General features: G+C 34.4%; 1 protein-coding gene and 2 pseudogenes across 1 annotated transcript; all 3 read left to right on the top strand.

The window, feature by feature from the left end:
* The first annotated feature begins 352 nt into the window (after window positions 1–352).
* LOC122103894 lies at window positions 353–1291 on the top strand (annotated as a pseudogene).
* Window positions 1292–10047: 8756 nt separating this feature from the next.
* On the top strand, window positions 10048–10968 carry LOC122103893 (annotated as a pseudogene).
* Window positions 10969–18979: 8011 nt separating this feature from the next.
* On the top strand, window positions 18980–19942 carry LOC122103892 (olfactory receptor 2L13-like). Its single transcript, XM_042674580.1, has one exon. The coding sequence runs from the start codon at window positions 18980–18982 to the stop codon at window positions 19940–19942; it is 963 nt and encodes a 320-aa protein (XP_042530514.1).
* The last annotated feature ends 4177 nt before the right edge of the window (window positions 19943–24119 follow it).

The raw sequence follows: 24119 nt of genomic DNA, 5'->3' as shown, positions 1-24119 counted from the left end.
GTGGCTCAGTGGTAGAGTGTTTGCCTTGCATGCATGAGGCCCTGGGTTCGATTCCTCAGCACCACATAAGCAAAAAAAAAAAAAAAAAACAAGCCAGAGGTGGCGCTGTGGCTCAAGTGGTAGAGCTCTAGCCTTGAGCTGAAGAGCTGAGGGACAGAGCTCAGACCCAGAGTTCAGGCCCCATGACCGGACGCTCCCCCCCCAAAAAAAATTAATAACCCAATAAAACTACAGCATGGTGCAACGTAAGTCATTGACATTAAATACTGAAAAATTTCTCTTTGACTTTCTCACTCTATTGTATTCTTATTTCATGTTTTAATGTTAAGGGCACTACACGGCAAATGTTTTCATGGAGAAATGGAATCTAACTTCCAGCGATTTCAACCTTTTAGGGCTGTTGCCCCCAAACCAAACTGGCCTCCTTCTCCTGATCGTTTTCCTCTTCGTGTTCTTTGTCGCTGTTTTGGGGAACTTGACAATGATTTGCCTCATCCGTATAGATAACCGGCTCCACATCCCCATGTACTTTCTCCTCAGCCAACTTTCCCTCACGGACCTCATGTACATATCAAACATTGTTCCCAAGATGGCGTTCAACTTTCTCTGAGGTGAGAAAAGAATATCGTTTGTGGGATGTGGAGTGCAAATCTTCTTCTTTGTGACCTTAGCAGGTTCTGAAGGCTTACTGCTGGCCTCCATGGCCTATGACCGTTATGTGGCCATCTGCCACCCACTCCACTACCCCATCCGCATGAGTAAAATGATGTGTGTCAAAATGATCATAGGGTCTTGGTTACTGGGCTCCGTCAACTCCTTGGCACACACAGTCTATGCCCTTCACATTCCTTACTGCAGATCTAGGGCCATTAAGCATTTCTTCTGTGATGTTCCAGCCATGTTGCCTCTGGCCTGTGTGGACACCTGGGTCTACGAGTACATGGTGTTTGTGAGCACAAGCCTGTTTCTCCTCTTTCCTGTCCTCGGGATCACAGCTTCCTATGGTCGGGTCCTTTTTGCTGTCTCTCGTATGCGCTCAAAAGAGGGAAGAAAGAAAGCCTTCACTACATGTTCAACACATTTAACAGTGGTGACCTTTTACTATGCACCTTTTGTCTTCACTTACCTTCGGCCCAAGAATCTCAGATCCCCTTCGGGAGATAAGATTCTGGCTGTGTTCTACACCATCCTCACCCCTATGCTCAACCCCATTATCTACAGCCTGAGGAATAAGGAAGTCCTGGGGGCCATGAAAAGGGTTCTTGGGATGTTCCGTTGCATGAAAAATTGAGAGTTCTGTGCCTATTCTTCTTCTTTTATCCTCTTAGAACTTACCTGACCTAAACAGAGCACACTATCCAATGAAAAGTTACTAAGGCCACATATGTAACCAGTTTTTTTCTAATAACATACTTAAAGGTACAAATAAGTAATATAATGACTTACTAAGTAATAATTGAATAAAAGTAATAACATTGAAAATATTAATTCAGAACTTTAAAACCACTAATACTACTTACAGCATTTTGATTTATGATATTGAAACAGAATATTACAAAGTTACATATAATAAATATTATTGTATATGTTAATATTTATTTTTAATACTGAAATTCTTCTATATAATTGATACGAAATTAGCAGTGCTGTGCTTACATATTTGTCTTTCATTTTGTGTTCAATTTAAGTATAGCATACTTAGAGCACAATTACTTTTAGCTAGTTATATATGTATGTTCCATGTCCATATATATTAATTATCTGAAGTATTGGAACACCAAGGAATAGCGAAGCCATAAAATGATTTAACAATCACACACTCATACCCACACAATAAATGATATTAAAAGATTACACTTTCTCCACAGTTAGAAAGGGTATTTGCAAAAGGATGGTAATTTCTAAAATCTGATATGGATTTGAAGAAAGTGAAAGACATCTACAATATTGTCTGGTTTAGAAGAAAACATCGTCCTTACAGTAGACAGTATGTGTTCTCACATGCTGCAGTGGCCAGTAGGTAAAGCCAACTTAAAGGTGCATTAATAGAAGAATGCATGAGGGAGATTGGAGATTATATTACCTGGAATGCTATTATGTCATTAGAAAGGATAAAAATCTTGCATTTGCATTTGAAGAAAATTATGTTAAAATAAATTAGACACACACATACACAAGCAGTGCAAGAAATTGCTTGTATGTGAAATATAAATAAGCTGATCTCATATAATTGATAATAGAATAGAGGTCAGCAAAGTCAGATGAGAGTTGGCTTATATGGGCAGAAGAGGAAGTCAATGTACAACATCACATGTAGATAGGAAGATTAGTTCTGATATTGTATGGCACAGTACGATGAACATAGTCAAAGTAATGCATAATATGTGAGAAATAATATATCTCAATAATAAGAATAGGATTTTGAACATATGTAAATGAAAGATGTGATAGATTTAATTCAATCATTCCTCTATGTTTGTATGTATTAAAACCTGAATGCAATGTTGTAGAGACAGTGATTATATATTAATTAAATTATGAAAATTGCACATAATATATGTTTGTGATATAGAAGATATGGATGGTAGAATATGAAGCAACCAGCAAATTGGATATTCTGAACCTGTATGAAAGTGTTCATTGTTCCTTTTCAGCAGTGGTATTTTCATTGAATGATTACTGACAGATATTATTTCTGATTTTGATCATGTGAAATTAAATCTTGCCACCATATGAATTATTCATATTTGTGTATACATTTAAAATCTTAATGCTAGGGGCTGGGAAGTTGGCTCCGTGGTAGAGTGCTTGCTTTACATGCATGAGGCCTTGGGGTCGATTCCTCAGTACCACATAAGCAGAAAAAGCCAGAAGTGGTGCTGTGGCTCAAGTGGTAGGGCACTAGCCTTGAGCTGAAGAGCTGAGGGACAGCCCCCAGGCCTAGAGTTCAGCCCCCAAGACCGACAAAAGAAAACAGAAAAAAATCTTTAAAAAAACAAAAAACAATGCTATTTAATCTTATGCAAGATATTTTTATTTGGGGAGGTTTATATGAAATATCAGCTGGAAGTAAAACACAAATTTGACCTTACCTGTGTCGCAGTTCAATGCTTTTGTTGCTAAGCTACTTAACGTAATCTTGCTATAACAAAGACTTTTATTCCACAATTTATTACTCCTTGTTTAATCCACAATATTTACTATATATATATGATCATACAAAAATTGTTTTAAATGTGTATCAATATGGTACCTAGTCCAATACTTAAGTATTGAGGTTATTCTAGATTTCTAATCTCCAGTCCTTTCATTCACTATCTGAACAGCAGAAACCATTTCCTACATGAAAAACTTTAAGTGTCCATCTCTTATGATTTCTTGTTAGCACTGAACCTGCTTAGTAAGACATTTTACAAAATTCCCATCCCATGTTCCCACATCACAACTGTCATTAACCCTCACACATTTTCTGATAAACAGCTTATGATAATAAATGGTATTAAACAGCTATGCTTATGTTTGTGCCTTTCAAAAAATATTATGAAAGTAAATAATTAGGATGGTAATATATTTAATATGTAATTTTATTAAATTTTAATAAAATTTTTCACCTGTTTAGTAATCATTCTTACCATAATAGTAGGATATAGGCATTTCTTCCACCATGAGGGAGCATATTGGGGATTTGAAAAGAAGAAAAGGGGGAAATAAAGAAGATGATGCTTGTGATATTATTCAGGAGGCTGAGATCTGAGAACAAGGATAAAAGGCCAGCCTTGGGAGAAAAATCAATGAGTCATACATGGTGACACTTTCTTTTCGGTCCTTCTCCAAGTCTCCTTTGTATTAGCAGGACCATGTCAGTAACATCATCACAAAGGAAGACAACCGTGGGCACTTATGACATCATGGATGAAGTAAGCAAACATCAGAAACCTTTTTTTTCAGTCTTAAGCAAAAAAAAAAACAACAACTCAGGGCCTGGCCACAGTCCCTGAGTGTTTGTGCTCAAGGTTAATATTCTACCACTTAAACCACAGTTGTATTTTTGGTAGTTATTTGGAAATAAGAGTTTCACAAGCTTTCCTACCAGGGCAAGCTTCAAACTAGATCTCACCTTCCTGAGTAGTTAAGATTATAAAGCTGAGCCACCTGCACCCAGCTCATAAATCATTTTAATATGTGTCGGTGAGAACACTGATTTCTGTTATTTGAACCAGAACAAACAGAACAATGAAGTGCTGACTGCCTACATTTCAGTTGACCAATATGCCTTTGAGGCCTATTACCAAACATGGACTTGAAAATGGTGATTGAAATTTTTTGAGGATTTACTCTTTGCTTGCCACAGAGAAGTCGCTGGATTCTGTGTTGCCAGGTTTCTTACAATGTTGTTGAGATTATATAGGCTTGGACTTTGACAACAGTTTTAATTGTTGGTCCTCTACTGATGATCTATAGTACTTTTGATTCTTGTGTTTTATGTGCTACTTCTGCAGAATAATAAAATCAATCCTACACTCAAGCACATTTACATATATTGGTCAGACCAAATGAGATCTTTGTTTTAATCTTTTTGAATTTTAGCTAAAGGCCTTTTAGAAATATCCAGAGAGAGATTACTCATATGAACAACATAAGTTAGAGCAATACTGACCTCAAAATATTATGAATTGTGTGTTTTGCTTTATGTAACTCTAATTGGTTAACCAAATTTCATAATAATGAAAAAATTGCTGGGAAAATGTTTTCTGAGCTCTATTTGTGATTTCTCATGTCTTCAAAGATGATTGATACTTCTTAGGATGTATTATATGCTAGCCTCAGAATGCTCCGTGTTCCCAGGAAACCTATGACTTGGTTGGTACTGAATTAATTAGCTGATGCACAACTTGCATATTTATCCTGTTGACTATTACATTTTCTTTAAGTGTGCTTTATATGTTGTTTTTTTTTTCAAAGTAAATTCAGGAGCTTACAATTTGTACATATACACAGACTCCAGCCAAATAATCTTTTTTTAAGTTTAACTTCCATTTATTTCATCAATATACCCCTTAGAAATAAATGAGAGTGATTATTCATATACTAGATTTAAGTTATTGGTATAATCTCCTCAAATAATGATGTACCCTACAGAACGATGCATTTATAACTGCTGTATTATCAGGTTCAGAAGAGACAAAGGACACTTGTTTCCTCATGTATGCGAGAGTGCAAACTAATTTATAACTGTAAAAATAAACACATGAGTTTATATGCCACCACAAAGGTACACAATTAAGTATGGCATTTGTAAAAGAGAATTTAGCAAAATTAAGTCACAGTCCAACAAAATGAATATCAGAAAAGTGGCGTTTGAAAGTTGAGGGGGAGGGTAAAGAGAGAGAGAGAGAGTGTTGAAGAAAGAGAGGATGGTACAGGTAGAATGTAGTCATGATAGTTGATGTTTATCCTATAATATAGTACAGGGAGGAGTTGGGCTGGGAGCCGTGGGGGAGAAGGATGAAATGAGTGACAGCCATCAAGATGTTTTGTTGAAGGGTAACTGATTTGTTGAAAGCAACACCTGTGTACAGTTACTTAAAGACAGTAAATATATAATTGTAGGAAGAACAAGATCCATGCTCTGTAAAGAAAGCTTCTAGGCAGCCATGCAAATGGAATCTCAGGATTAATTGCAATTTCAGATCCTAAAATCATCAAGTATCCTAAAGGTTTCCATTTTTATCCGTTTCATACAGACATGAGGATTTTCATATAAACATGAAAATTTTCAACTTAGCAACTCAAATGAATATTGCAGTGATTATTTTCTGGGTTCCCATCTTAGTAGAAGATCATCTAAATATACATATGTTCCAGTCCATAGTTCAGTGACACACCTAAGCCACCAAATATGTAAACCTAGAGCAGAATCTGTATGTCCAATGTTTTCTATTGGAAATGGACCTGGTGTCAGGACTATTGGTATGTTTCTTCCTCTCAACTTAAATCTAAACTTAACAAAATAATATTACTTGAAGCTGGGCTGAGATCTAAGGTTCAAGGTTCAAAGCCATCCCAGGCAGACAAATGTGAGAAACTCTTTTCTCCAATAAATAGCAAGAAGCCTGAAGTGAAGATGTGCTTAAATGGCAGAGTGCCAGCTTGAGTGAAAACTAACAAGCAGCAGTCCAAAGCCCTGATTTCATGCTGCAGTAACAGCACAAAAGAGACATGACATGTAGGACCAAGATTTATTTTTCAAAAGATATCCACATTTTTATGTATGAGTAATACTCAGTCTTTGATTAACATTTGTTTCTTCAGGTAGATATGTTGAATGTCTATTTCGCCCAGAAATATAGGAGGAATGAGTCATATTGCAATACCCTATTGCTAAATAGTTCTTTGCATTTCTGCTTTACCTATGTCTTAGTGGTTCCTCAAGGAAGAGTTTTCTAGTTTTAATGCTAACGTAGTCCATACCTCTTCTTAATCTTACTAGTTAGGGTCTGCCATGTGCTCCTCCTCACAACTCTCTTCTTACTTAAACATCTCTAAGAGTTTTACACTTGCACTTGAGAGCAAGTTGAAGTCCTTGACATATCTCCACAAGACACAATATAAGTTCTATCTTACAGAAATGTCACTACAATTTATCCTTCAATCACATTTCATGGTAATGTCTTCATGAAATGAAGAGGCTTTACATAAAGGAAGGATTTGACCTGATTCACCACTGTGACTGGAAAACACCTTAATAGAATTTATGGCATGGAAGTTCTATGCAGTGAGCGGGCTATCACTATGACCATTACCACTACATTTTCCCTTATACTGTGGATCGCTACACATTATCATATTACATGTTTGAGCTTATAATTCTGATATCTGAATCACCCCCTTAATAACTACCACAGACTTCTTATATATTTTAATGATTGATGATTTACAGCATATGGGAATAGATGTGTAAGCCATATTCAATGTATTTTGCATGAATAAAATCATAATGGTGGTGATCATAGTTTCATTTTCATATTTCTGTGTATCTGTGTTCTTTTGAGAGTTTCAGGAAGTATAGGATGTCTGTGACCACATGCTCTCTTTAACTCACTCTGGGAAGGCATCTGGCACTTCACCACAGTGCATGCCTTATTGTTAGTATGTGTTCATTAGAAGCTATAAAAGTGAACATCTGATTTTCAAAGACATTTTATTAGCATATATTAGTTATACAAGGAGGGATGTTTTGTGAAATGTTATACATACATATATGCGTATATAGGCACAATACTTTATATATATTTTGCAAATGTATATATATTATATCGTATATACTATATTGATATGTATACTATCTACAGTATATAGTATACCATATATATACAGTACATATACTGTAGTTTACATAATATATATAGTATACTCATACTATATATAATAATCATAGTATATACAGTATATATAATAAATGCAGTATATTATGCTATATCTAGTATACATCTGTAGAGTATACATGTTATATATAGTATATATACTATTTACTATATACTATGTATATAGCATATACATAGTAAATATACATAGCATGCAGTGTATATAGTATATATATAATATGTAATATATGTACTACAAAAAGTATATATTATGTGTACTGTATATACTGTATACAGTATATTATATATAGCATAGTATATATACTACAGCATATATATTACATATAGCATACTATATATTAATACTAACATATAGCATGATATATATGACATACTCTATATATTGTACTATATGTGCTTTATACTATATCTAGTGCCATTTGTGTTTCTATCTATAGTATATATAGTACCCATATCAAATTATGCCTTACCATCTTGCTTTCAATTTTTCTTATTAAATTAATTTCATCAAGTTTAACTGTTCTACAGTCTATACTGTAATATACTTCAACCAAACTCTCATTATTACTCTCATAATAACCTCCTACTACTCTCATTACCCTCACTATTGACTCACTCCCTTCCATCTGATACTCAATCCTCATATCGACAATTCTAGTTTCCTATTATCTTTTTGTGCTCACCATGGCCATTCACATGCGTATATGTTATAATTCATTCATATTTACCTTATCTATTGCACTCACTTTCATTGTATTAGCACTTAACAGGAATAGAAAATGTTGGGAGACTTAAGTTACTACATGTGAATAATAATAATGAACTAATAAATACTTTTCTTTATTGAAGAAAAGTGAATAAAGTGGTATCACTACAGTAAATTTTAATATCTGTACTTTTCTAAAGGAGAAATTACACAGAATTTTTATTATATGTCATATATTATATATAATGTATTATCATGTTTTATATACACATATATGTAAATAGAGATATGAATATACCCTTCACACTTATGGTGATAGAAGATAGAAAACATGTATTAGAAATATACAAAACCATAGTTATACAGCATTAAAACCTGAGAAAAATAATAAAGTACACAATTCAGAGAATTCTGGAACAAAACAGCTATAACATGTCATGTTTCAGATATAATTGCCAGGCCAAGAAAATACTGGAAAAGAAAATGCTGGACAAGAAAAAGCTGAAATTTTTTTTAGGAATTTAAATATATTCATTTTCTTTTTTTTTCTTTTTTAAACTGAAAATAGTTGCCATTTGTTTTTGTTATTATACTCAACTGTTTTACTATGAATATTATATGAAGACAAAAAATGGAGTTAGAAATTAATGAATACACTATTGATTATACTTGTTCTGGTTGATTAGCTTTGCACATGATTCATGCTCCAGCCTGAGCATTGAGAAACTTGAACTGCAGAGCAAGAGAAACAGCATCCCCTCCTGTGTGCATGTACACTGTGTTGGTATATAGTACAAACAGAGTCATAGCTGTGCAGAGTGGCTCCGTTTGAACTCAAGAATGGCCTCCCGTAAAGCAAGCACAACAAAACCATTACACCAAGTGGCATAATGGAACAAGTAGAAATTACAGAAGTTTTCAAGAGCTCAAAATCTGATCCTAGCCTTCACAATAATTGAGAAACATTTCTTCATATCAACAAAATATTGATTATTTGGAAAAGAAAAATATTAATGTGCAAATGTCCTCCAGAAGTATTAAAGTAAGTAATGTGAAGAAGAGTTCATATAAGTTATAATGTGTCAAAGACTCCAGATTGTACATAAGTAGATTGTATATGCATTTATTTATTTGTGTTCCTTACAAACACCAAAACCCCATGAAATTTCACATAGTAATTTGTAGATATGTAAAGTCATCTGTGACTATTATCATATGTGCTTTGCCTAATTGAAGATAGAAAAATGTGTTGACAATCTAGGAATCAGATTTTGGATTTGGGAGTGAAAATCAGTTAAATCATACATTCAAATAGAATTATTATAAAGATGGTTGATAGAACATACAATGCCTTTTCATTTCCAGGACAGTGATTTAGGATGATGGATATATTTTAAGCAAAGACACAGAAAATACTTTAAAATACAAGAGATAGAACATCAGGTCAAGGATCTAGTATATCTGTATAAAGTAGTTTCAGATGATAGAGAACCAAAAGTTCAGAACTAGAAGAGTGAAAAATAGAGGAAAATTTGATCTTAGAAGCACAGAATATTTATTATCAAATCAGACTTCTAATTTTATATTGCAAATCTGAGGATTCAGTTGGAGACAATAAAAATAGAATCATCTTGGCTTTCTTCAATATAAATTCATACTATAATCTGGAATCATGAGATTGGTCAAGAGTTTACAAAGCATGGACTGCTTTGCTGGTCTTATTTACATCTGCTAATTATGACTTTATAGTAAAAAACCAAACTAATCTCTCTGACTTGCTTAAGTGGCACTTGAGATAAGAGGAAATGAACATTCATTTTCATCGTTAAAAAAAATCTCAAAACTACAAGTTCATTCATATTAAGTATCAAAAAGTTAATTCTCTTTGACATTCTCACTCTATTCTATTCTTATTTCGTGCTTTAATGTTTAAGGGTACTACAGACATACGTTTTCATGGAGAAATGGAATCAAACGTCCAGCGATTTCATCCTGTTGGGGCTGTTGCCCCAAATCAAACCGACCTCCATCTCATGATCCTTTTCCTCTTCATATTCTTTGTTGCTGTTTTGGGGAACTCGAAGATGATTTGACTCATCCGTATTGATAACTGGCTCCACATCCCCACATATTTTCTCCTCAACCAGCTTTCTTTCATGGACCTGATTTACATCTGTACCACTGTCCCCAAGATGGCGTTCAATTTCCTCTCTGGACAGAAGTCATCTCCTTTGCGGGATGTGGAGTGTAAATCTTTGTGACCTTAGCAGATTCTGAAGGCTTACTGCTGGCCTCCATGGCCTATGACCTCTATGTGGCCAGCTGCTACCCGCTCCACTACCCCATCCGCAAGAGTAAAATGATGTGTGTCAAAATGATCATAGGGTCTTGGTTACTGGGCTCCGTCAACTCCTTGGCACACACAGTCTATGCCCTTCACATTCCTTACTGCAGATCTAGGGCCATTAAGCATTTCTTCTGTGATGTTCCAGCCATGTTGACTCTGGCCTTTGTGGACACTGGGTCTAGGAGTACATGGTGTTTGTGAGCACAAGCCTGTTTCTCCTCTTTCCTTTCCTCGGGATCACTGCTTCCTATGGTCGGGTCCTTTTTGCTGTCTCTCGTATGTGCTCAAAAGAGGGAAGAAAGAAAGCCTTCACCACATGTTCAACACATTTAACTGTGGTGACCTTTTACTATGTGCCTTTTGTCTACACTTACCTTCAGCCCAAGAATCTCTGATCTTCTTCGGGAGATAAGATTTTGACTGTGTTCTACACCATCCTCACCCCCATGCTCAACCCCATTATCTACAGCCTGAGGAATAAGGAAGTCCTGGGGGACATGCCAAGGTTCTTGGGATGTTCCCTTGCATGAAATAAATGATGGTTCTGTCCCAACTGCTCTTTTTTTATTCTTTTGAAGCTCATTGACCTCCACAGAGCACAGCCTCTAATTGAAAGGTACTAAAACACACAAGTAACTGAAAATTTTCTAATGACATATTTAAAAGTACAAGTAAGTAATAGATTGAATTACTAAGTATTAATAAAATTACAATTATTAATTCAAATCATAAAAACCAATAATATACACAACAGTACAATTCATAGTATATAATTAACCTATCATATAATGTTATACATGTATTTGTGTGCTTGTTAATTGCAATGTAATAGTTATTTTTGCAGTGTAACATTTTTTAATACTAACATATCATTTCTATATAATTGATATAAAATTAGCAGTACTGTGCTTAAAATCTTGGTTTTCATTTTGTGTTTAATTTACTTAAAACATATTTAGAGCACAATTAATTTTCTGTTATATTCATGTATGACCAGTGTCCATATGGTTTCATTTTCTGGAATTTAAGGAATAGGAAACTATAAGATTTTTTTAATTAAGTTTTTTATTGTGAAAATATTGTACAAAGGGGTTACATGAGCAAGGTAATAAGTACATTTCTTATCAAGCATTGTTGCCTCCTCCTTTGTTTTTCCCCTACCATCCCTTCCTTCCCACCTCCTCAGCTACACCCCCAACCCCACCCCCAACCCCTTTTAAGAAGTACACACTCACACACTCATACACACACACATCACATTGCATCACATTAACAGATGACACTTTCCCCAGAGTTAAAATGATGTCCACAAGAAGATGGTAATTTAAAAAAAACCCAGATATCGATTTGAAGAAAGTGGAAACATTTACACATTGTTGCTTGGTATAGAAATAAATGAATACCTTATAGGAGACAGTATATGTTCTCACAAAAATTCAGAATTATGAATCTGGCAATCCCCTTATTTGTCCTTAAGACAAACCTATAAGGTTTTTGTACACTGTTAAGTAGTGAGATCCAAATGTTTACAAGACGTGCTTCCCATGTTTATTGAAACATGCTGCTATACAGTTGCCAGGACATAATGCCAACATAAATAAACATCAATAGAAGAATGCATGAATAATATGAGGGAATATACTCCATGGAATGCTATTATATCAATAGAAAGAACAAAATTCCTGACTACGTGTTTTCATGAATGAACATAGAATTTTGTTAACAGTAACTACCTCCTTCCCATAACCATTGCAAGATATTGCTGGTATGTGAAATATAAAATGAGCTGATCTTATAGAATTAATAATAGAATGGATATAACCAGAGTCCATTTATAGTAGGCTGATGTATGACAGGAGAGATGTCAGTGTAACATGCTATATGGAGATAGAAGGAATTAATTCTGATGTAGTGTGGCTCAGTCGGATGAGCATAATTATGTTTCTCTCAATAGAAAAAAATGGGATTTTAAACATACTTAAATAAAATAACTCTAAAAATTCTGATGTAATAGATTTGATTTCATCATGATATCATATCCATATATTAAAATATCAGATTGAAATGTCACATGGACATTTGTTATATATTAATGAAAACGTACATACAAATAACACAAAATATATACATTTGTGATATAGAATATATGGATGGTAGAAAGGGAAGCACTGAGAAAAATGGACATTCTGAATGGTATTGAAGAATTCACTATACTGTTCTTTTCTGCACTGGAATCTTCATTGCAATTGACAAGTGATATCCAGCCTTGTGTAAGACTATGCTAAGAAAGATTAACAGGGCTTTTCTGCTTTGAATACCAACAGTGAAATTAAATTTTGGTACTATAAGAAGTACTCATTCATTTATACAAGTGTGTAATGTTAAAAAATATTACACAATATATTCAAGGGTTTTTTTAAGTATCATCTCAAAGGTTAAACATAAACTTGACCTTAGCTGTAATGAAGTTCCATTGCCTTTTATTTAAAGTGCTTAACAAAATATTTGCTATAACAGAGGCTTAATCATCTTATTCCATAATCTATGATTCTTGTTGGATTCACAATACTATCTACAGCTTGGCATGAAAATGTTCATTCAATATTCTACTCAGTCCAATACTTAAATGTCAAGATATCTCTAGATTTTTAACCTCTATACCTTTCATTCTTTCATCATCTGAAAGACCAGGAGCCATTTCCTAGTTCTAGAAACTTCTGGTGTCTTTGTCTTATTCTCTTACTTATGAACACATTTTGCACAATTCACATTCCATGTTCTTACATCACAACTTTCACAAATATTATCACAAACTTATAACAAATGTCATTGAAACATTCGTCTATGTGCATATTTTCAAATTACAGATTAGGAAAAATAATATTGAGGACGGTAAAGAGAGTAGATATTTAGTAACTGTAATTTTTACCTGTTTATGAATTGGTTTTTACCATAACACTATGGCCCAGGTATTTCTTCCATTTTGAGGGAGCATACTGGAGATTTGAAAGGAAAAATACAAAACCAAAATGGGAATAAAAAGGATCATGCCTGTCAATCAAGCTACTCAAATTTCTTGGATCTGTGAACAAAGATACAAGTCCAACCTGGGCAGACAAATTCATAAGTTATCAATGGTAACACTTTCCTATCATGTCCTTTCCAATTCTCCTTCCTAATACCAGGAACATGTCATTGACATCGTCACAAAGGAAAACAGGAATGGCTGTATATGACATCAAGAATGAAGTCAATAATGATATTGAGATTTTCACTTTTTTCCCAATCCAGTAAACTATACTATGGCCTACATAGCTTAGAAAGATAGATTGAAGTTGAAGATGTATATTTTCCTAGTTTTCCCGAACTAAAAGTCATCAGAAATCTTTTTCACATATGCCTGGTCTTTTATTATAATTTATAGGCAAGACTGATGTCTGTTATTTAAAGCAGAAGTACATTTGTTCAGAACAAATAGAAGTTCTTCATACAGTATTAGTGTTCCTCACATCATATTAGGCAAAACAAGAACTGCTTTGTATAGCAATAATATTATATATATTTATATATATAGTAAAAATATTGTACAGAGAGGTTACAGTTACATGGGTAAGGTAATGAGTACATTTCCTATGGAGCATTGTTACCTCTTCCTTTGTTTTTCCCTTCCCAACTCTTCCCTTCCCATCTTCCCAACTCCTCCCCCCATCAAAGTTGTAAAGTTCGTTTTCAACATAGTATCTTTTACATCTCATTGTTACAATGGGTCAACCTGTATCCTTATTTCTGAAATGTGTCCATTTATAAAAGCCCTTTGCAAAGATTCACTGTTATTAATCTTGAAGTTCTCAAATACATTAATAGCCATGTAGTATCTCTCCTAAATAAAATCTTACACATATCAGCATCCTATTTGACTTGTTTCTTTCTCCTTATTTTACTAGATTTCTGAAAATTATCACTATAGTCCATTAAATGTACTGTCATAATGAATTTTCCTGTAGGAAAAAGTCTTCTCAGAAAAATTTTCTGGGCCCATCATGGTTTCCCTTATTTGCAGTAACTAGTATATGTCTGAGAAAAGCAGAAAAGGTCAGATAAGTTAATGCTAGGTGAAATGAACCCCAAGATAAGTATTCAAATGTTTTTTTTTCTTTCATGCAATTGTTCTAACATATTTATAAGATGATTTTTTTGTTGCTTTATATGTCCCTCCCCCATGGTATAACCCCTGCTTTCAATGTATTCGATGTTGGTATAATTTGTGGAGGGGAAGGGCAAAAAAACAAATCATTTAAATAGGGATACAGGTGGACCCATTGCAACAAGGAGATGTACAAGATGCTATGTTGAAAAATAAACTTTACAACCTTGGGTTGGGGGAGATGGGGAGGGAGTATGGAGGGAGGAGATGGGAAGGGATGAGAAGGGGAAATAAAGGAGGAGGCAACAATGCTTGATAAGAAATGTACTTGGTGGGGTAAATTTGGGCATTACATGACACCATTGTTTTGAATTTCTCTCTAGGGATTTTGCTAGGTAAAGAAGGAATTCTTGTATTAAAGGAATGTGAGGAGGTTTATATACCTCAGTAACATCCCTGGCAGATGATGGGAGCGCAGCTGGGTGTTAAAGCCTTTTAAAGAATTCAGTGAAATGGCAGTAGAAAACGCCATGCTTATAAAGCTACTTGTTTACTGACAGTGCAAACTCAAGAATGTTGGGTCAGGTGAGTTTAAATCAGATTGTTGACCTAAGTTGGTTATTGGGTAGGTTGAACTAAGGTAAATATTTGCGAGGTTTAATTTTCCTGTCATGAAGGATCTTATTATGTTAACATAGAAAATACAATTTGGAAACAAATTGAAAAACTTAAAACTGAACTTATAACTTATACAACACGCTATCATTAAAGATTGTATTCCTAATTAGGATGCAGAAATTCTCTACATTTGAGATGTTTCAATTGTTAAGGTACAGTGTAAGAAAGGAGACAAATTTCTGGACAACTCATTATGTGCTGCTCAATGAGAAGTCACTGATTTCCATGTTCTACCAGTCCTGCTACACTATCATGTTATAGTGTTTAAATAATTAGTTTACTGGTGTATAAGACTGTTTTAGTATGTACAGTGTCACTTTTGCAAAACGAATCAGTATTTCGTGCTTGCTACACCAACATCTAATTTCTCTACAATTGCTCCTAATTTCAATCTTAATAAGCTTACTAATGTGTCCCATAGACAGATAAACAGAAAGGCTATTCTTAAGATAAAATTTATACTACAGAAATTATATCATCTACGTAAATATGTAATGAAGAGGGTGATTGTTCATTTAAATCTAACATATTAACTCAGATCCATACTCAATAAATAAAGTTGTTAGGTATTAATAGGAATAGACCTTCAGATAATAGTAGTGTCTCAGATTAGTATGTCTTCACTTCCAAGTTGTACAGAACCCTGAAAGTATTTAATGTCCTCTCTCAATCCTAAAGTGAATACTTTCTATTTTGGAAATGAAAGATTTATTGCAGTAACAATCATACATAAATGTTTGCGACTCTCTGTAATTTAAGTCTAAGAACCAATACATCTAAATGAACACATAGTCTTCTTTCAAAAGAATTCAGCCTGAAATTATATAAACACAAAATAGAATCTGTGTGTTCAACATTTGCTATTGGAAACAGGCCTATTGGCAAGACTGCTAGTAATATATTCCTCTCAATTAAAATGTGGATTAAATCCTTATTTTCTGGGCATGTATGTCAACATTGATGTTTGAAATTGCCTCATTGATTTAGTCAAATATGGTTTATTTATTTTATCAGATTAATACCTAGCTAATGTATACAGGTAGATAGGTTGAAGACTGATTATGAGATAAACAGTTTTCTAAGGAATTGAAATCAAGGTAGTAATATATACCATTTTATTCCCAAACAGATAACCAACTGTCCTGATGGGCTAGACCAGGGTAGCTTCCCAGGATATGTGACTTAGGTTTATAACCACAGCATAGTGTCCAGCTGGTCTTAGTCCCCTCTAACTTGAGTACTCCATGTGTTCCCATATACCTCTTATTAAAGCAGACCCAAAATAAGTCTCACCTCCAGGTGTCTGATCTCACATAGAACCAAGCCTGAGTCTTCCTCCTGTCCTAGCCAAATGTCCCTACACTCTATCCTCTACACACTCGACTCATGACTGTCGTCCTCATGAACCATAGAGACTTTCCATTCATGTTTTTTCTATGATAAACTATCATAGTGTTATTCATAGTAATAAAAGTTTTATGAAATTTCATCTGATTGAAATTACCACATATAAATAAATGGAACATATTAGTGACTTTTATTACAGTAATGTTGAAAAATTGATCATCAAAGATGACTACTCATATCAGCATCCTTGACAGTCTGTGGTAGCAAGACTTGTTTCAGCGGAAAAATTCATGCAGGCAATCTGGCACTAAGATAAGAGGAGGTGAGGAAAGAGCTACCTTCTATTGGGACCTAGATAGCACAGTTTGTATGTTGATTGGTAGAAGCAAAGACATACAATTTACAGCTGAGTAACACAGGTGCATAGAGTGGCAATAAAGAACCATGGTACAGAAAAAAAAATTCCCAAACATATTTAGAAGTTGGTTCACATCTATGTTCAATCCTAGCTAATCAGGAGGATGAGATCTCAGAATTGCAGTTTGAAGCCAGGCTGGGTAAACAACTACTTGAAACATTTATATCCAATTAATCAGTAAAAAGCCAGAAGTAGAGGTATGGCTAAAGTGTTAAAGTATCAGCTGTGAGAAAAAGAAGTCCCAGAGTTTTAAAGGAAGAGAAGGAAAGGGAAGTGGAGGGAAAGAAATAAAAGGGAATGGGAAAGGAGAGAAAAAAGTCGACAAGCCAAAGGCTGAGATTAGAGAAGCAGACAAAAAAATCTTCAGGTAGTGAAATTTGTTCATTTTGTTCTCCTTTACATTTCCTTTCTTCATGATCACCATTTATTGTTTTCATTTTACTTAAGTGATTCAATGTGAAGAGGATAAGTACAATTATAGGTGAGCTAGAAAGCAAGAATCTACTGCAGCACACATTCTCTTTCTAGCTGATCAGCTTTCGCTGATCATGATGTAGCCTGTGTGATAGAAACTTGAACTGCAAAGGCGGAGAAGCTTCATCCTTTCCCATGCCTATGTGATCTACCTCTCCAGGTCTATCTATGGTACTGAAATACGCACAGTACTCTCGAGAAAGGTGATAAACACATTGAATTGAATGAGATCCAAGGACAGTTGAAACATATCCAAGCCATTATGAAATGTGAAATGATGAAATTGAGACTCAAGTCACTAACAATATTTGGGCAATTTATTCTTCCCATCAGGATCAGTTAAGATCCTGAAGATATTAATGCTTAAATTTTCATAATGTTTGCTTTTGCAGAATTACAATAAATGAAGTAAAGTGAAGAAGAGTTCGCGTCTCAAATCCTTCTGTTTTCAATAGGGAGGATATAGGTTTGTATATGATTGTTTGTGTTTTGATCACTGTACACATGGTAAATTGCAATTACAACACTAGTTTTAGTTTACAGACATGTAAAATTAAAAAACAAAATTGAATAATCTATAACATTTATCATGAGAAATATCCTTATCTGAAGAAAATAAAAAATGTTATTTGGTATACTTTCTATTTGGTTTGAATTCTGTCACACATGGAAAATGCAAACAGCATCAGGGAGGCGAGATTATGCAAATACTGTAAGCATGGAGACAAGCAATATCTTTTCCATTCAAGAAAAGCATTTTGAAAAATAAAAACAGTGCTGTGGTAATAAGCAGATTTTCAGGAATGGATCAATATTAATTTAAAATGCTACAGTTAAAATGCTACATTTGAATTGTCAAAGAATGCAACCTGTCTCTCTGGAGTTGTGCCAATGGAGCATGACAAAATAAAGATGCAAAAAGGGAAAGGGGAAGGTGGACTGAGAATTTAAGCAAATACTATGTTGTTGAGTAACATTTATGAATTCCTACTGAAGAATTCTATGTTAAATGTAGAGGTCACAAATCTCCTCAATATATAGGGGTGCTTATTAATTGTTTGTAAGTGTGCCATTACTGAAGCTTGAACTCAAGATTCATGAACTTTCACTCAGCATTTTAACTCAAGGCTAGTGTTCTAAGATTTAAGCAATGGCTCTAGCATTGTGAGATTTATTACTAGTTCTAACTAATGTGTTTGGTCAGGAGCGTCATAGCGGGGAATTCCTCAGATAATTTATGTTGGCTGTGCGTGATTTTATGCTTATAAAAAGCAGTACACACCTCTCTGACTTACTGGCATAATAGAGCAGATGAAAAGCATTTAGTCACTTTGCAAATTAATTCAACAAATGCTATGATGTGGGGGAGAACAATTTACCATTCTATTGAAGCACTAATGAAACCAGTACCCTTAGATTCTCTTGCCCATATTCATTCATGTTTTATGGTAAAGTATTTTATTTTATGTTTCTTTAAAGGATGATAACTGAATACACTTTTATCCATAGAGGGAATCAAACTTCAAGTGATTTCATACTCTTGGGGCTGTTACCTCCAAATCGAACTGGCCTACTTCTCATGATCCTTTTCATTTTTTTGTTCTTTGTTGCCTTTTTTGGTAACTCAGGAATGATCTATCTCATATGTGTGGATCCCCGGCTCCATACCCCCATGTATTTTCTCCTCAGCCAGCTCTCCTTCATGGACCTGATGTACATCTCTAACACTGTCCCCAAGATGGCGTTCAATTTCCTCTCTGGCCAGAAAAGAATCTCTTTTGTGGGGTGTGGAGTACAAAGCTTCTTTTTTGTGACAATAGCATGCTCCGAAGGCTTGCTGCTGGCCTCCATGGCCTATGACCGTTTTGTGGCCATCTGCCACCCCCTCCACTACCCCATCCGCATGAGTAAAAGGATGTGTGTGAAGATGATCATAGGATGTTGGACCTTGGGCTCTGTTCACTCCTTGGCACATATAATCTATGCCTTTCACATTCCTTACTGTAAGTCTAGGGCCATTAACCATTTCCTGTGTGAAGTCCCATCCATGTTACCACTGGCCTGTATGGACACCAGGGTCTATGAATATGTAATTTTTATGAGTACCTGCCTATTTCTCCTCTTTCCTTTCCTTGGTATCTCTGCTTCCTATGGTCGGGTCCTTTTTGCTGTCTCCCAAATGCGCTCAAAAGAGGGAAGAAAAAAGGCTTTCACAACGTGTTCAACACATTTAACTGTAGTGACATTTTATTATGCACCATTTGTTTATACCTACTTCCAGCCATCTAAACTCCGTTCCCCTGAAGAGGATAAGATTCTGGCTGTATTCTACACGATCCTCACCCCCATGCTCAACCCAATTATCTACAGCCTGAGAAATAAGGAAGTTCTGAGAGCCATGTCAAGAGTCCTTGGTATGATTTCTTCTATGAAAAAAAGATAATCTATCACAACCACACTTTATTTCTTTCTTTTTTTACTTTTTTGTGTGTGTCAGTCATGGGGCCTTAACTCTAGGCCTGGGCCCTGTCCCTCAGCTCTTCAGCTCAAGGCTAGAGCCCTACCACTTGAGCCACAGCGCCACTTCCAGATTTTTTCTGCTTATGTAGTGCTGAGGAATCGAACCCAGAGCCTCGTGCATGCAAGGCAAGCACTCTTCCACTGAGCCTCCTTCCCAGCCCTCCTTTTAATTTGTTTTTTTGCTAATCTTTTGGGAGTGTGAAATCAGGGGCTATTGTACTTAGACTCCCACATGTTTTCCTTGGTTGTTTCCATGACTTGCTTCTTGCCCAGGTGTGTTCCTGAGCTATAATATGCTTACTCTTGGTTTTCTGTTGCTGTTGGATTACAGGCATAAACTCTGAATATAGATTCCCCATGTTTGGTGACCAAATCTTGTGGATTTTTCTTCCCTGGCTGGTCTGGAACCATGAATCCTCAATGGTCATTCTCTCATTTATCTTGATTTCCTGTCACAGAATAGACTTAAACAGTCACCCTCCCATTCTCAACTTGCCAGGCAATGAGGATGAGATACAAATGTGAGTCCAGGAACCACCTGCATCCAATTCTTACTGCTGGTTCATCCTGAATAGGGCGATAGAGAACAGTACTGTCTAATGGAAATGTACTATGAGTAGCATATTTAATTTGTTTTAATAGTAATATACTTCAAATTAAATACAAATTGAATTCACATGTACTATATTTATGTATAGTAATATTATTACTAATTTAAATCACTATAAAATTAGCATTAATATTTATACTGTCAAGATATTTTTTTCATATACTACTTGAATTATTACTGTTAATGTGAAGTTTATTTTGATATTGAAAAACTACTACAAAGTAATTGCCATAAAACTCTTACTGTTTTCACATACTTGGACTTCATTACCACTTAAAAGATTCATGTATATTTCTTCATTAAAGAAAATTATAAATTAGACTTTATGGGTTTCAAGTCCTTATATGTATGTGGGTTTAGACAGGATGCACAGAATAGGAAATCATGAAATATTTTCCAAAGCATACATTTCACAGCAAGAACACAATATTTACCTCATCATAGACATGACAGCTGTTATCAACAAGATAAGAAATATCCAATGCCGCCATTGTGGAATAAAATGAGAAACATTTAGTTACTTTTGATGGGTGAATAAATTAGTAAAGCCCTTACATATAGCATAATGTGCCTTCAGGTTTTTTCATCATTTTCTCTAGTTTGTATATATTTTTTATTTTTTGGGGGGGTCCGGTCATGGGGCCTGAACTCTGGGCCTGGCCGCTGTCCCTGAGCTTTTCAGCTCAAGGCTAGCGCTCTACCACTTGAGCCACAGCGCCACTTCTGGCTTTTTTCTTTTTGCTTATGTGGTGCTGAGGAATCGAACCCAGGCCCTCAGGCATGCAAGGCAAGCACTCTACCACTGAGCCACCTTCCCAGCCCCTCTAGTTTATATTTTTTATCTTGACATTTTTAATTACATTTTTCATTGTAAAACTAGTGTACAGAGGGATTACAGTTACATAGTAAGGTGATAAGTACATTTCCTATAGAGCATTGTCACCTCCTCCTTTGTTTTTCCCCTACCATAGCTTCCTTCCCTACCTCCCCAACCCTCCCCCACCAAGTTGTAAAGTTCGTTTTCAACATAGTGTCTTGTACCACTCATTGTTACAATGGGTCAACCTGTATCCTTATTTAAACATTTTGTTTTTTCCCCTTCTCTTCCCCAAATTAGAGTGCTAGTGATGAACAAAAGAGCCCTGAGTTCAAGTTCCACAACCAACAACAAAAAAGGGTTGTGGAATGAAAAATAATATGTAAAATTAGTATTCAAACCTGATGTTACTCTTTTAAACATGCATATCTTGATTAAAATTGACACTCGAATTCAGTCCCTTCCTCATAAACTTTGTATAAGAAAGATTATTTTACAGGATTTTTTCCCTAATTTCAGCAATAACATTGAGATAAATTGGCCTGCAACAACACAGTCTTACATATTTATTTTTACATTCAAGTTAATAAAATAATACAGATGATGTTGCAAAAGATAGTTGTACTTAAACTACTTATATAATGACAGAATAACTTAATTTCATATATTTTCATTAAAATATTTAGGTCATAGATATCTATAATTGAAAAAGCACATATTATATAATCTATAAAATGACATATATAAAAACATGCATAATATGAAAAATGTTATAATAAGATATGCATAATATAATTTGTATAATAATTATATACAGTATTTTATTTATATTTATATTCTAATTACATGTACATTTATATGATAGAAATTTATGTTTATAACATAACTATAATTATAGACAAAATTTATATATAAAATATTATAGTTTGTATAATATATTATATAATATATATTATATACAATAATTTGTTTGTAGTATATAATCCTTTTTTTGCTTACATATATATTTTGGTGATCTAAATATATCAGTGAAAATAGAGCATCCAATTACTTGTAAAATAAAACAACACTAATTTGTATCAAATACTGTCAATATATAGGTAAAAAGGTCTGAAAACAAAAGAAATATGAGCCATTGTAACCCTAAAACAAAGCACTACTCGTATTGCTTTTATTAATGGCACACCAAATCAGGTTCAAAACAAGTAAATTATTAGAGATAAAGAAAGGCAGAATGATGTAAGGATTCATTCTGAAAATCACTTAAACTTCATGTGCATGAATATTATACCAGGGTTAAGAGATAGGTTGCATGTATCTGTTGATAAAATTGGATATTTTCAGCAATCCTTTAGAGGAAGTGAAAGGTGAAGCACCAAGAAAATCAGTAAAAATATAATTGAATCTAAAAGTCAACCTATTAAACTGAATCTAAATGTCATTTATGAGATACTTCTTTCAATATTAGAATAAATGAATTTAAGTTCAGATTGAATCCCATTAATATAGTCATATTAAGGGTCACGAATTACATTTTAACACATATGAAAACAGAAGTTATAAGACATAATTACATTCCATGTAATTTTTGAGAAGACATATGTAACCAAAACATTCCTGAAAAATCTCCAAAACAGATAAATTGTATTTGTCAAACTAATCTCAATAATTTACATAAGATTTCTAACTAATAATGACTGACATCCATTTGGTGACAATACCAAAAATAATCCCACTATTAGTATTGCTAATGTGTTGATATAATAGGGTTATAAATAATCAACCCAAGATAAAAAATGTCATAGACCATATTGTGGCTTAATTTTTCCCTCATATATATATGTATATATAAATATATTTATATATTTTTGTTTTGTTGGTTGTGGTGAGCTTGGGCATTGCCCTTGAGATCTTCAGCTCAAGGTGAGGACTCTACCACTTGAATCACAGCACCACTTCTGGTTTTTCTGGTAGTTTACTGGAGATAAGAGTCTCATGGACTTTACTGCCTGGGCTGGCTTTGAACTGAGATCCTCAGATAGCAGCCTCCTGAATAGCTAGGATTACAGGTATGAGCCACCAGCGCCTGGCAGTCCTTTCAAAATAAAAAATTCTGTATACAATTTGCAATTACTATAGGTAGATAAAAATCTTCTATCAGTAACTCCCAACTTGATTTCTGAGACATTTTTTAATTTAGTTCATTGCTATAATTGTTTTACTTAACAGTCATGCAACAAGACAAATTCAGATCTTCTGGATTCCCTGTGTAGTGCTTATTGTACTGAGTGAGTCATATACTTTACACATTGCAGTTTACTTTAAATTAAACATCATATATTTTTGGTCCTATTTCAATTTTTTCTTCAGTGTCTTTAGTGTCACGTAAGGAACCAATTCATTGGTACCTTAAATTTGACTATAAATTAGGTCAACATTTAGTATCTATGAGAATTGAGGATTTATTTTTTCTTTGGGCATTAGGTCCCTCAACTCAAAGGTATGAGGTAGCATGAGAGAAAGTAAAGCTTATTGTGAGCATTTTGTGAAACAGTGAGAGTAGATACTTCTTTGTCTAGTGATAACCTGTGAAAAGAAGATCAGAATCACACTCCAGCATAGAGTCATAGACTCCATACTTACTTTTCTAGAGTGCAGGTTCTACAGAAGCAC

The sequence above is a fragment of the Dipodomys spectabilis genome, unplaced genomic scaffold (assembly GCF_019054845.1).
Source record: "Dipodomys spectabilis isolate Male_0828 unplaced genomic scaffold, ASM1905484v1 ptg000019l, whole genome shotgun sequence".
NCBI lineage: Eukaryota > Metazoa > Chordata > Mammalia > Rodentia > Heteromyidae > Dipodomys > Dipodomys spectabilis.
Note: the sequence above shows the minus strand (reverse complement) of the source record. Positions and strands in the feature narration are given on the sequence as shown.